This window comes from Dermacentor variabilis, chromosome 5 (genome assembly GCF_050947875.1).
Source record: "Dermacentor variabilis isolate Ectoservices chromosome 5, ASM5094787v1, whole genome shotgun sequence".
In the NCBI taxonomy this organism is placed as follows: domain Eukaryota; kingdom Metazoa; phylum Arthropoda; class Arachnida; order Ixodida; family Ixodidae; genus Dermacentor; species Dermacentor variabilis.
In genome coordinates this window covers 7,214,283-7,228,431 of record NC_134572.1, presented here as the reverse complement: position 1 = coordinate 7,228,431, position 14,149 = coordinate 7,214,283, and the positions used below count along the sequence as shown (strand labels likewise).

Sequence of the window (14,149 nt, the reverse complement as noted above, 5' to 3'; positions counted from 1 at the left end):
CGCTTCTTCATAAAAGCTTTCGACTTCCTGGTCATCATGACTGCATGTAGGGGCATAGACTTGTACCACCTTCAATTTGTACCTCTTATTAAGCTTCACAACAAGACCTGCCACCCTCTCGTTAATGCTATAGAATTCCTGTATGTTACCAGCTATTTCCTTATTAATCAGGAATCCGACTCCTAGTTCTCGTCTCTCTGCTAAGCCCCGGTAACACAGTACATGCCCGCTTTTTAGCACTGTATATGCTTCTTTTGTCCTCCTAACCTCACTGAGCCCTATTATATCCCATTTACTACCCTCTAATTCCTCCAATAACACTGCTAGACTCGCGTCGCTAGATAGCGTTCTAACGTTAAACGTTGCCAGGTTCAGATTCCAATGGCGGCCTGTCCGCCATTGCTCAGTGGTCATGGTGTTAGACTGCTGAGCACGAGGTCGCGGGATCGGACCCCGGCCACGGCGGCCGCATTTCGATGGGGGCGAAATGCGAAAACACCCGTGTACTTAGAATTTGGTGCACGTTAAAGAACCCCAGGTGGTCGAAATTTTCGGAGTCCTCCACTAAGGCGTGCATAATCAGAAAGTGGTTTTGTCACGCAAAACCCCATTCTCCAATTTTTAATTTAACTCCTGCGGGGACGGTAGAGTATCCGTCTCCAGTGCAAAAGGACCGTGATTCAAATCCCGGTGCAGCGCAATTCTCCACCGGAAAATACAAAAAAAAAACGTGTGTTGAGAAAATTGCACAAACAGGCCTGGAGTGCGGCCTGATCCCGGTGACCAGAACCGGTAACGCACTCTCTCACCAGAGCAGGATTGGCCACCCTGGTGCAGTACTGGGCCACAACCTCCTATATGAATACAACAATCAAACCCCGGCCCTCAGTCCCCAGCAGCCGCGAAGCAACTGACCACGGCGGCGGTCAGATCTGTGACGCTGCAGAGGGTGCTAAGAATACCTGGCTCCGGACAGGTCCGGACAATATTCTAATATGGTTTAAAAAAAAAAAAAACGCGCGAGTTGACTTTATAAGAACTCCACGCAGTCAAAGTTAATCCACTTAAGCCACTCCGGCGTACCTCATATCAGATGGTGGTTTTGGCACGCAAAACCGAGGAATTTTAATTTTCTTGACCTTTTGTGTTGTACGCAAGCGCACCGGAACGCCCAACGCGAGGCTAGACTAGTGCGGCGGTGATGCGGCGCGAACAGCGAGCGGCGTATCGCGCCGATCGGATGGCTTCTTTGCTTGACTGTCTGGATTGCCGCACGGTGGCGTGAGCGCGGGAGGCCGCTAACAACCATTTGGCGCTGCCTCAGCGTCGGTCTTAACGGCGACGTCACGATCGCTGTTCCACGCGAGTGGCGGCCGAACACGTTACCTTTCGCGTCGAGATCCTGGAGGAAATGCGAGATTTGCCGAGACGTTTGGTCACCGGTAGTTTTTATTCGGTGCGCGCTCGGCCGGCAGCTGCTGTATCTGCCCAGATAGAGGCCTGCGTGGCTGCTCGTGCTTCTCTGCCTGTATCTCTGGTCGCATTTTTCTCTGCGTAACGAAACCTCCTCCGTGGTGCCTTAGCAGGGTCATATATTCAAGGAGCTAAAGCCCCTAGATTTTCTCTCTCGCGCCCGCTTTTACTCGCGCCTGCGCACAAACCCTCCGTGTGCTGATAAACGTGTTTCATGCTACGAATACGGAACTCGCCGATCACGATGGCCCACCGACTCGAGCTGTCTAGTCCCACTTCGGCTTGCATCCTGTACTTCTGAGGTCACCATAGCACGTGCCGCCGTTTCCCGTGCGCGAACTTCTGTCGCAGCCCACCAACGCACATTGCGCAGATACCACCGATCACAATCGCCTTTCATCCCCTGAAACGGAGCTTTGGACAGCGCCACCGCGCCCGATATCGGACCTCCTCCAGCGTTTATAGAGCTTGGCCTGCTGATCTTGAGGTACAGGGATCTTCTAATGCTCGAGGGTAAGGGGAAAGCTTGGAAGAGCTGCGGCGCGCGCTGCCCCCGTTTACGTCCGCGCGCCAGAGCGGCAGCACCGTGCACCGTCCCGTGCACTGTCGTGCTGCTGCGCAGCCGAACCTGGCGAAAGACGCGGGGTCGCTGGCGCGCGGCCAGCAGGGCCCGCTATTTGGGGCGCGACCTTGGGTTCGCATGGCGGCCCCAGTCCCGCGATGCCGTCGCGACGCGCCGAGCGGCCACCCGCTGGCCGACGCGTCCTCTCCGACACCAGGCATAACAAGGTAAAGCCGACCCTGCAGTGACTGCCTTCATCTTCCAGCAAAGTGCGCGGGCCGCACCAGGGGTTAGAAACCGCGGGGTTTGGGGCATTCTCAGCCGCGTGCACGCTCCCACACAGACACGGGCATGTCCGTCATCAGTGAGTGGCGCCGTAGAATGATACCTTCCATCACGCGAGAGGCTTGTGCTTAATGTTGGAACAGCTTCAGCAGGGCACTGCTGTGTGTGTGTGTGTGTGTGTGTGTGTGGTCTGAGCAACCTCTCGCCCACATTATCAATACAACTAGCCAACTAGCTTATGCTTTGCAGCATTTGATGTATTCCTTGTCTTTCTTTAGTGGTAGGCGAGGATAAATTGCTAGTGTGATTTTGTAATTCCTGTTAAAGTACCCAGTTGCATAAATCAGGCATGTAGACTTATAAGGAAGCCTAGGGAATCTTGCATGTACACACACGCTCTCTTCACTCGTCCATCATCACTGGGAGAGAATGATGCATATTACCATGTGGTATACCACATTACAGAAGGAATGAATATGGCTTGTTGCTGGATCAATGTTTCTCTTTTTATCCTGGTGTCTTCTCCTTGTTCTTTAGAGAGGTCACTGTCTTTCAGGTATTTGATTTCTTAAACGTACAAGTTTTCGCTTTCGGGATTGACAATTCAAATCCACAGGTCACCTTAATACTTTCACTGTCACATGTGCACGATAACTCAGTGGCTTTCACTGTCGCCTGTGGAGAGCACTGTAGAATGACACCATTGTTGCAGGGCACAATTAGAGGTGTGAGTTTGTGTCAAAACAAGTGATGGTTTTAGCTGATAAATTTACTCTTCATAATTGGTATGGCTTGCAATTTGTCATATTGGTGTACTTTATTTTGGGGTCTGTTCATTAATTAAACTGTTTGTGCTTGAAAAGCAGGAAGTGAAAGACAAGCCTGGATTCAGTAGTCTGCTTTCCTATGTGTATAGGGGTCTTATTACAAATGTAACTTAATCATTAGCACAAAGAGGAGTCGAAAAACCAAAGCACACAGCGTGAACTTTCTTGTGCTCATTTTATCTGGTTTGCCGATAGAGCTCTTGACAGCTTCCATCTAACTGAAGAAATATTCATGGTATTGCATTTGTACTAGCGATGAAAAATTGCACACCCTGACTGCTCGTCACAGACTATGACTGGAAACCACTTTTAAAACAATTGAGTGATTTTGTATTGCGTAAATGCCCAATTTATCCCATTTTGAAGTTTTCATCCAGATGACTAAACAACTAAGGCCAAGGTTTGTACCTCTAGATTGGAATATTGTGTGCGACACCGTAACCAACCTCTAAATATCTAATCTGTGCAAAAGTTCATACTCTGATTTCTTGGAGTGCTATACAGTGGTGATTAAAATTGTCGAAATACACTCTTCACTTCATGGGGATGTTAGTGGCTAGCGGGCTGCTTTGCTACAAGTAACTTGCCAACTCTCCCAAATATTCCATAAATTTTACAAACTTGGGCTTCTGCAATTTTATTTATGTTCTGTCAAGTTTTATAAAAAATAAATTTTGTTTGCAAAAATATTTTAAAATTGCAATACTTGCAAAATAAGTTTTGTTGAACATGTTGAACAAACCAACATACATTTAACTCAACATACAGCGGTCACTAATAGGAATAACTAGAAATGTATTGCTGAGGTTCCACAGGATCACAGTCATAATGCTGTGGATCCTGTCAATTAATTCCTCGCAGTGATGATTGCAGACAAATAATTAATACCACACACAAATTTTTGTTTGTCAGTTATCACACATATGATGGTGCAAGGGCACCATAGGGGTTCTTGCTTTGAGCATGTTTATTCAGACAAGTTACTGAAGGTGAAACTGGCAACAGTAAAATCGCTGAAAAGGTCACTGAGATTTGGAAACAGTGTGTTGCTTGTTACTCTATTTCAAGTAGTTACTGCTTGTGTGCGGCATCTAAAATTAAATCATCATAGCAGAACATGTATGTATCCTATAAAAGATGGGTGCTCTAGGCAAACTAAACAAAAGAAAAAAAGTGTAATATCCCCCACCTGCACCCTCCCCCTATTGGTGTCTTGTCTACAAACTTTTTTATGAACACTCACAAGTTGGCAGGTATTCAGACTAGAAATTTTGCTGCTGTTAGTGAGCCACAGTGACATTTCGTAGCAGTTTTTAAGCAGGCTTAAAAGAGTCTTGAGGTCATTTATTTATTTATTTATTTATTTATTTATTTATTTATTTATTTATTTATTTATTTATTTGAATACCTTCAGGGCCCATAGGGCGTTACAGAAGGTAGTGGTAACTTTAGATAAAAAAAATACACAGAACAACTATCAGGTAATGTATTCAAACACATTTTTAAAGTCACTGGATTCCGTCATAGATACAGTGGAGGTGGGCAAGTGGTTCCAGTCATTACAAGTTTGAGAAACAAAAGAATGAAAGTGTTGGTTAGTGTGACAATGAGGAACAAACACTTTTTAACGATGGTCAATACGAATGAAGGGTGTAACAGTAATTCTTGCTTAAGACGAGGGTTATGGTAGTAAATCTTACGAAATAAGGAGAGACATACTATTTTCCTGTGTAAGAAAAGGGACAGAAGCCGTAACGCTATTTTCATACATGAAACACTGGAAAGACGGGAGTAGTTAGAAAAAATGAGATTCTGTGCAGCTTCAAGGCGACTAATAAGACTTTCAGTAAATGGATCCCCCACAGCTGATGCATATTCTAGTTTGGAACAAACGAAAGTTTTATAAAGAAGGAGTCTAAGAGAAGAAGGGGCTATTGAAAAATTCCGGTGCAAGTACCCAAGCAGTGGTTAGCATTACCGACAATATAATTAATGTGTGGTTGTCAAGACAGGTTAGAATTAATGTGAACCCCTAAGTATCTGTAAGTAGTCATTTCTTCTGGAGGAGAACCATTTATGTTGTACTTACAAGCGTTAGTGGAAACTGTATGAAAAATTTTCATTAGTCTGCACTTGGTCACGTTGAGTTTCATTTTCCATGCGTTACACCAATCAGAAATATTGTTAAGGTCAGTGTGTAGTAGGGATGTGTCATTATCAGAGGAAATCATGCGATATACTACACAGTCGTCTGCAAAAAGCCTAATAGAGGGATTAATACAAACAGGTAAATCGTTTATGTAAATTAGAAGGGGCTGAAGGACAGAACTTTGGGGCACTTCTGATAGGGACAGGACAGAGAAAATAATCGCAGCCATTAGCAGTTACAAATTGTTGTCTGTTTAACAATATGTTTTTTATTCAAGCAAGAATGTTAAAGTCGAGATTTAGTTTACTGAGCTTAAGATAAAGTAGTTCATGGTAGACAAAGTTGAAAGCTTTAGAGAAATCTAATTCCTAGAATGTCGGATGGGGTTGTTTCTAACAGCAGGTTATTCTGTCTTACATAGAGGGAAACACGGCCATCTTATCGCAAGCGCAGTGACCCCAACATCCCAAGGTCCAAGAGGTAAGTGCACGCCACTGTTTTGCTCCTTGACGAACTTGGCGTGCTCTGCGTTTGCTTTGCAGTTAAACCATGTCATCCCAAATGTAACAGCACAACAGATGGTGGCAACTTGAATGCATATCAACTGTTTTCTGAAAAGTTGTATGATATGCAGCGGTACTTTTGACCTTTTATGTGGACTGTGTTTAGATTGAGAAAGAAGGGGCACATGGATCTTGCGTGAGAGAAGCCACAAGGAACAGTTAGTAAAATTTGGAAAGTGTGGAAAATGTTACTTTGGACATTTTTAGTTCTGGTTAAATGAAGGGGTGCCCTTCAGTGATAAAGAACTTAGACTAGGAAATTTGTTTCACATATGTTCGTGTTTTTGTCATATTTTGCATTTCTTGCACCTTGTGATGCCAGAAATGCATGCTATGTTATGTGCCCTCTGGGCGACTGTAGGTATATGAATAGAAAAAAAAATATGGTAAGCATTGTACACGTGTTGAATCCCTTATTCTGTGAAAAGGTGTTAACATGAAAAAAATAGCGGGATAAAATAAACTAAGAAGAATGAACCAACTTGTAAGAACCTTGTGCATGTACAGTCTTGGTCGAAAGTTCCAAAGCCGCAGCGACCGTGCCCGGAGCAGCCATGCTTCGCTATTGTGACATTGCCATCAACAACGCTCGTAGATGCTCGCTGGTTGCGGGGATAAAAAAGAGAGAGAAGGAATATTGTTCTTGCTGCCATTCTGTGGTACGGCAAGAACTAGTGAGCTGTTCCGCATGGCCCTTTGCAAGTCTTGCCCTCACTGAGGGCACTCTGTGCATTAGAGGTCGGTGATCCTAGAGATGTGGCGCTTCGCCAGGAGTGTTTTCTCGATATTATCGTGCTCCCGTCGAAGCACTCCAAAGCTTTTTCATGCCAGTTATGTCGCCTCGCCGAGCCCATGTCTTGGGTTTGGCTTTTATGGCAAAATTTTCTTTAGCTCGAAAAATTGGAGGGCTATTTCATAACATGCAGCGATAATAACTTCAAAATATTTGGTCTGTCGTTGGGAAAACACTGAGGTTGGTTCCCATTACAACAGCTGTCTCGTTTTAAACCTGAGACTTTATCTCGCCAGAAAACCCCAGTCGTGCGGTTAAGCTTCGTGCTACCAAACAGTAGGCTACGGAGCATCGCGGTATCACCTTGGCAGCAGCTCTTGTCCGCAGCCCATTTGCACGACGAAACCATGGAAGGTAAAAGCGCACCTGAATGCCACACTAGCTGACGTGCCACTCTATGATCACTAAGTGTACGACAGCGATAAAGCGAGAGCAATGTTCCTTCTCACTCTCTTTTATCCCCGCAACCAGTGAGCATCTGCGAGCGCCGTTGATGGCAGCGCCGCAATAGCAGAGCATGGCTGTTCCGGGCACTGTCGCTGTAGCTTCGGAACGTTCGACCAAGGCTGTACATGTGGGGACAAAATAATATGGTATCTGGTAGCGTGTGCCAAACTGCATTCCTGCACTCTTTAACGAAGCAAGCACCTTCTGTCAAGACATCACATTGCTTATGTGTCTCCTTTCGTGCTTGTGTGCCTGTCCATACGCTGACCTTTTGCCAGCCTGCTGTAGTAATCACAATGATTGCAGAACATAACTCTAGAAGAGCATTGTTTGTTTCAGCCTTTGTGTTTCAGTATGTGACCATGCACTGCATACTCCACATACCAAGAAGGACATCCCTTTTCTAGCATAATCGTCTGCAATCATCACGATTCCTACAGCAAGCTGGCACAAAGTCAGCGTATGGACAGGCACACACGCATGAAAGGGTGCAAGGGTGCTGTTTGTCAGGTGCTTGCATTATTTTGTTCCCGCCTGTACAGCTGACAGCAAAAGTATGGAAGTGGCAAAAGTTCAATTTGCTTGTGACTCCACTCGACCTGCAGTTGAGGCAAGTTGAATGGCAAAGCATGCCCTACATCATTTGAGTTGAATGTTGATGCATTGGCTGTTGTGGTCAAGCTTTTTCTGTCATCCTGTGCTTCAAAAATTTTTGCAGTTATGTATACAAGTTGTCAGAAAGGAGGTGGATTTAAAACTGTAGGCTACCACTCGTGTACTCTGTTCCATTGGGACCAATGACTGAGAATGACCCTCATTGTTCGGGTTAAATTGTGAGCTGCATGGCCACAGCCTGTTAATCACCTCTTTATATGCTGACGTCATAAAAGCAGAATCGTATAGTGACAGTTGCATTTTATTTCATGCAGACAGTTTAGTTGGTTGAAGTCTTGACACACTCTGTGTTTTTCTTTATGCAGTGATGTGGACGTTGATGACAAGCCAACTAACCTCAACAACTCGGGCAGCTCCTCCAACTCCAGCCTGTCCACCAGGTTAGCATCCTACACATCCTGCTCACTATCTATGTTATGCTGTCAACAGTTGCAGCTTTCTGGATTCTGTGCACGTTGCTATCATCCCTGATTCATGGCAGAGATTTATGCCATGGGAAGGCAAGCACTGAAGCTACTAGTTGCTGCTGTATTAGAATTTCATTGTATTGCATCTGTGTTAACCTCAGTAAAGAGCCTTCTTTGCTTAGTACTATTACACCAATCAAGTCAGCAGGAGATGTGTGGCAAAGTTTAGGTTTGTATGCTCATCAAGCACTGAGAAATAACTCTAAGTATGTATTCTTTGGTTAATTCTGGGAAGTGTTAGTCATTTCGTTCGGGGCTCTTAAACCAGAGGCGCCACTTGTGCACCACTTGTGCAGTTTTGAAACTCGAGCGAGTTGCTCTGCCAAATTGTGTAGAGAGCGGGAAAATGAAGGAAATGCCCCATGCTGCACCAGATTGGCAGCTTTGACTTTGGCAGGCATCAGCGAAAGATCGCCAGTGCGGTGCAGGGCATTGTCTTTGATCTCGAAGCGCTGGTAAAAGTAAATTTCGTATTCTGGCCGCCAGCGGGCATGAACAGCCACACCAAGCTTAGCCCCCCTGAATAAAACTAAAGATAACGACATTATTTTATCTTGCCATCAGAGCCGTGAACGAGGACAGGCGAGGACGTCTGGGGCTTATCCACACCTTCCTGTTGGTGGAGTGGAGTCACATGGTTATGTTGGCACCGCTTCCACGGAAACATGCATGAAAATCCGCACCATGACTGCGTGCCAGTGCCATGACAGTTGCTCATGATCGCATCGATTGCACTGCTGTGTGATGTGATTGCTGCAATCAAAATGTGCAAACTGTCAAGGCGAGCAGCAAATGAGGGCATGTGCGGTGAGGGGACTCGGAAAAGGGGAGGCCAAGAGAGGAGGAATGTTGCTTCCTTTAGCTTATTCAGGAGGCTTACACCCAACCACTCAGTCAATAGTTGAAATGAGAAAAGGAAGACCCTCCCACCCAATTTCTTAGAACTGTATCAGATCTCAAGATTATGCTATGTGCAGAAAAAGCAGCTTTGATACACTGAGATCTCTCCCTAATAAGCTTATTGGTAAGTTTTTAAAAGTTACGACAAATGAAGATGCAGCCATCTCCTTTGGGATTAAATAGGAGCGAGGCATTGAACTTAGCCAAAGTCCTGTGAGGAAATTTAACCAAATCGCTCGCTAAGACTCCAAGAAGGTACAGTTGTCGTTAAGGTGATTAAAGTTAGCAAAGTTTGGTCACTTTTTTGCTGAGTTATCAACGCTGCTACCACCTAGCCTAAACATGCAATGCTGCTTGACTGACAAGGGTGCCGCCTCTGTCAGCAGGAGCTTGGAGAGCCCGAGCCAGTCCTGGGAGGCAGTGCATCGTGGGGAAGTACCCCCGCTGGGACCTCTGGATGACTCGGACCTGGAGTGGGACCTGGAGCCACCAGACTGGCAGGCTGCTCTGGGCCGCGAGACCCTGCGGCAGCTCAAGCCCAAGGAGAAAAAGCGACAGGATGTGCTCAATGAGCTCTTCCACACAGAACGGTCGCATGTGCGCACACTGAAAGTGCTTGAGCGCATCTTTCGGCGACCCTTGCAGCAGCAGGAGCTCCTGGCCCCCGAGCTGCTGCAACGGCTGTTCCCCAACTTGGATGAGCTGCTGCGCATCCACCAGGGCTTCAGCACCCTCATGAAGCGGCGGAGAGCACAGGAGCCGCTCATCGGCGACATTGGCCCCATGATGCTCGCCATGGTTGGTTCCTTGTGCTGCACTGGGCAGTGCTTTGGAAAAAGTCTCTGTGCACATGAAGTTGTATCCTAATTGGGATTGCAGGGCAGAATGTGTGTACCATTCGGGGCAGCTGCTCGACCGATATGATGTGGCAGCAGAAGGAGCAATTTGTAACGATGCATTTTAAAGCGTAGCAGTAAATTCACCATCTCCATTTGCACAAACTCTTGACCAACAACTTTGGAACTTACTTTCTTGCGTTCCATTTGTTTGTTACTGCTCAGTAGTTCAATGGAGATGAAGCTTTGCAGTCGTCTTTGTGTGCTAATGTGCTTGCACTGAGTGCCTGCCTACTACATATGGTAGAAAAATGTAATACTGCTGTCAAATATGGACTGAACCGTTGATAAAGCTAGCTAAACACACTGAGTGGTAGACATTTGCTAAATTAAGCAACACAGCAGTGGCATCATAGCTCCATGGGTAAGCACTAGTGAGAAAAGTTCACAAGCAAGCTGTGTTTGCCCTTTCATTGGTGAGGTGCATTGGAAATAGGAAACGCATTCCTGCTGGATGAACGTGCCGAACGTGTTCATGACACCTGCCCTATCTTAACCCTTTGAGAGCCACATGTTCTCGGAGAAAGGTTCCCCCAGAGTCATATTTTTTTATTATTGCATGTTTAATCTTTTCAGAGCGACTTGCTTCGAGAAAACAGAAGAAAGTTTTGAGTTGACAATAAAGCAGTAGATGTTTTTTTTTAATATTTGCAGTTTTATGCATAGTTTATTGTTGTACACTTGGATGAACTACGTACCATAATTGATTTTTTATAAATGCAATAACATTCACACAACTTATATTTGTTTTAAAGGGATACGGAACGAAACTTTTGCCACCGAGGCTTTTAGGCCAAATGAAAGCTTGGGTGCTGAAATTGCTTAACACAACCTCGTTTGCAGACAGCAACTAGCAGAAAATAATGAATTTCAAGCATGTTTCACAAGATACCGCATCTAGCAGCCACACCATGAACTAGAGAAAGTGTCGTTTCTGTGACACTGTCTGTGCTGTATACCAGCGTACCAGCCATCGCCTGTGTCTCTCCACCCACATGCATGGCGCAAGGGTGTGGGAAAAGTATCGTTGGGTGAGACAAGCAGTGTCAAACTTTTTCAGCAGAGCTGAATCATTGAAGAATGTGGGTTAGCGCTGTGCGCCCCTTGTAGCCAACATGGGTGATGTCAAAGCATGACTTTCTGTACTCCAAACACTTCACGGACAGTGACTATCAGACCAGCCCTGCTTTACTGCAGAGCTGCGGCAAGCCAGCAAAAGGGCACTGTGGTATCGTGGTAGCAGGGACCTTCAATACCTTTCTTTTGGTCATGACACTTTCGTGTAACGCTGTGGGAGAGCTTCATATAGCATCCGCATTGGTCGCACCATAGCGCTGGCGCAAATACAGTGAAAGTTCGTTAATGTGACTACCATTAATTCAGAAATTTGGATAATTTGGATGGCTCTGTTGGTCCCGGCCAAAGTGCACGTTAGTCTATGGGACCAAACCTTTGTTAATTCGTCAGAATTCGGCCCCGCACCGCTTAATTTGGACAAGCACTGACGGCTGCCGCTACACGAAAGTGTGGTAAAGCAGCGCTGGCACCACAGGAGTGAAACCGAAACCTGAAAGGCATCGCCATCGTCATCAATTAGTGGGGGCGATCGCAGCATCACCGAACGCCGGTGTCTTCTTTCTTCGCTCCACTGCACCTTCGATGCCATTTTCCCTTGTGTTGTTGAGTCGGTATCATCTCTTGTGAAGTTTTCTTTTTTCGTTGTGACCGTGTTTTGCATGCCACCACCATTGCGCTACAGTGATGGCAACGCCGGCAAAGCAGCAGAAGTACTAAGCCAAGAACTTAGCGACAAGGTGGAAATTTTGCAGGCTTTGAAGAACAGCGAATTGCGACAGCATGTTATGTACAACATAAAGCAGAGCACGTTTGGAACATGTGTAAAAATGAACAGATTCTTCAAGCCTTCGAAAGCAAGGAGTTTCATGCATCAAGAAAGCAGTTGCGAACCACAGCTCATCCCCAGCTCGAAGAAGCTTTGCTCCAGTGGGTTACTGACTGTCGCAATGCGCATCTGCCTTTGAGTGGACTTCTCATCATGGCACAAGATGAGAAAGATGCTGCAATGATGAACATTGACTCGTTCAGAGCTTCAGAAGAGTGTGCGGTGAAAAGGCCAGCGTTGATGAAAGCATGACCACCCAGTGGAAAAATGTGAAGCTGCTTGAGCACATCGCTGCATATAAACCAAGTGACATGTTCAATGCAGACGAAACTGCTCTATTTTTCAGAGCTCTGCCCAACAAGACGGTGAATTTCAAAAGGGACCCGTGCATTGGTGGCAAAAAGTGCAAGCAAAAGATAACTGTGCGTCTTGCCGCCAATATGACTGGCACGGAGCGCTTGCCACTTGTTGTCATCGGGAAGGCGCATAAGCCGCATCGTTTTAAAAACATCAAAAGCCTTCTTGTCGAGTACAGAGCAAACTTCTCAGGGAGGCTTGAATGGCCTCGGACATTTTTCGAGGCTGGCTGCAGCAGTTAGACCGGCACTTAACGTCTAAGGACCGTAAGATAATTATGGTTGCTGAGAGCTGCAGTGCACATAACTGTACAGTCAAACTGAAGAGCGTCAAGGTAGTTTTTTTTCCTCCCAACACTACATGTGACCTTCAGTGAATGGACCAGGGTATCATTCACTACGTGAAGTAGAAGTACCGAAAGCACCTGCTACAGCGAATTATCTTATGCTCAGAAGTTGGAAAGCTGCATGAAGTGGGCTTACTCGGCGCAGTGCACATCATCGCCCACGTGTGGAAAAATACACCTCCGCAAGTCATCACCAACTGTTTTTGGCACAGCGGTTTTGTGAGGCCCGAGCATGCGACAGTAGCTGACGCGGTGTCAGTCAAGTCCACCGATCATGACTCCCCAACCTTCAATGCTGTCCTTCCCACAGATGTGACCGTTCAGGACTACATCGCGATTGATGAGTGTGTCGCCATGACAGGTCTCCTGACCGATGAAGAAATTATTAATGATGCCACAGGCGCCCGGGAAGACCATGATTCAGACGAAGAGTCATGCGAGGAGGTGCAGCCACGACCTCATCGCACCTCACGAGAAATCATGGAGGCGCTTTTGATATTGGAGGATGTTTGTCGGAGCACTTCCGACAGTTTTCGGGCTGTTGGCCGCTTGGAAGTGTTAAGAAAACTTGTGATGTCAGCCGGCAAAAGTGCAGATGACTATTGCAAAATACTTCAGTAAATAAAGGTATGCTTCTCCAACTTGATTTTAATGTTATTTTTCCTGTTCATTCGTTAATTTGGCATTCGGATAATTTGAACATTTTTCTCGGTCCCGTGAGATCCGAATTAATGAGCTTTTACTGTAGAAGGTGGACTGGAGCAGGTGCCGAACAGACGCTGCAGGTGTTCTATGCATATGCTTGCTATTGCACAAAGGTCGACTGCCTGTATCGGAGTGTGAATATTGTCGACACAACATGCAAATCACCGCCCTGTTTCTGTACACTGTCCAGAACCTTCAGCGCGAACAATTTCAAAACAACTACAATGTCTTGCTTCATTTCCAGCTTCATGTGTTCAATATAGCAGCTTAATTCATTATTTGAATTGTACACTTGGACTACTCCGTCTTTAGAAACAGACTACAGAGCAAGTTGACGTCGCACTTTTATGTCATTGCACCACTCGTGCAATCGCTTTCACTCACACCTTACATGGTTGCACGCTTGCGAAGCACTGAGAGGTTGACATCGGGCAAGCACCAGCTGCCCACCTCTTGCTACTGCTGCTGCTGCAAGCCGGCATACGACGTCACAGCGCTCTGCGCGCTCTCCCACACGTACCGCCACGCAGCCGCCGCACACTCACACTCGTAAAAAAAAAATACAGCCATCAATTCAAAAATATGTGAAATAAACACTGTGTGTTGAAACAGTAACATCTTCCAAGTTAAATTTCTATGCTTCCCTCATTTTTTCATATTTTTGTTCAGTATCCCATCAGTAAGCTTGACACAACTAGGGCTCTCACACATGTTCGGAACGTTACGTTTCATTTTCGATATTTATAATGTATCACAAGGAGGGTGCCATCGCATTAAAGAAAGTGGTGCAACGGCCACCGA

General features: G+C 46.0%; 1 protein-coding gene across 8 annotated transcripts in view; it reads left to right on the top strand.

The window, feature by feature from the left end:
• LOC142582219 (rho guanine nucleotide exchange factor 11-like) overlaps window positions 1–14,149 on the top strand; it is a 249,425-nt gene that overhangs the window by 164,587 nt on the left and 70,689 nt on the right. For 7 of the 8 annotated variants that reach the window (XM_075691662.1, XM_075691658.1, XM_075691656.1 and 4 more), the window contains 3 exons: window positions 5,718–5,776; window positions 8,080–8,154; window positions 9,525–9,939. In XM_075691662.1, coding sequence (XP_075547777.1) covers window positions 5,718–5,776; window positions 8,080–8,154; window positions 9,525–9,939 — 549 coding nt within the window. The remainder of the gene's footprint in view (window positions 1–5,717; window positions 5,777–8,079; window positions 8,155–9,524; window positions 9,940–14,149) is intronic. The other variant, XM_075691659.1, reaches the window with a different exon arrangement.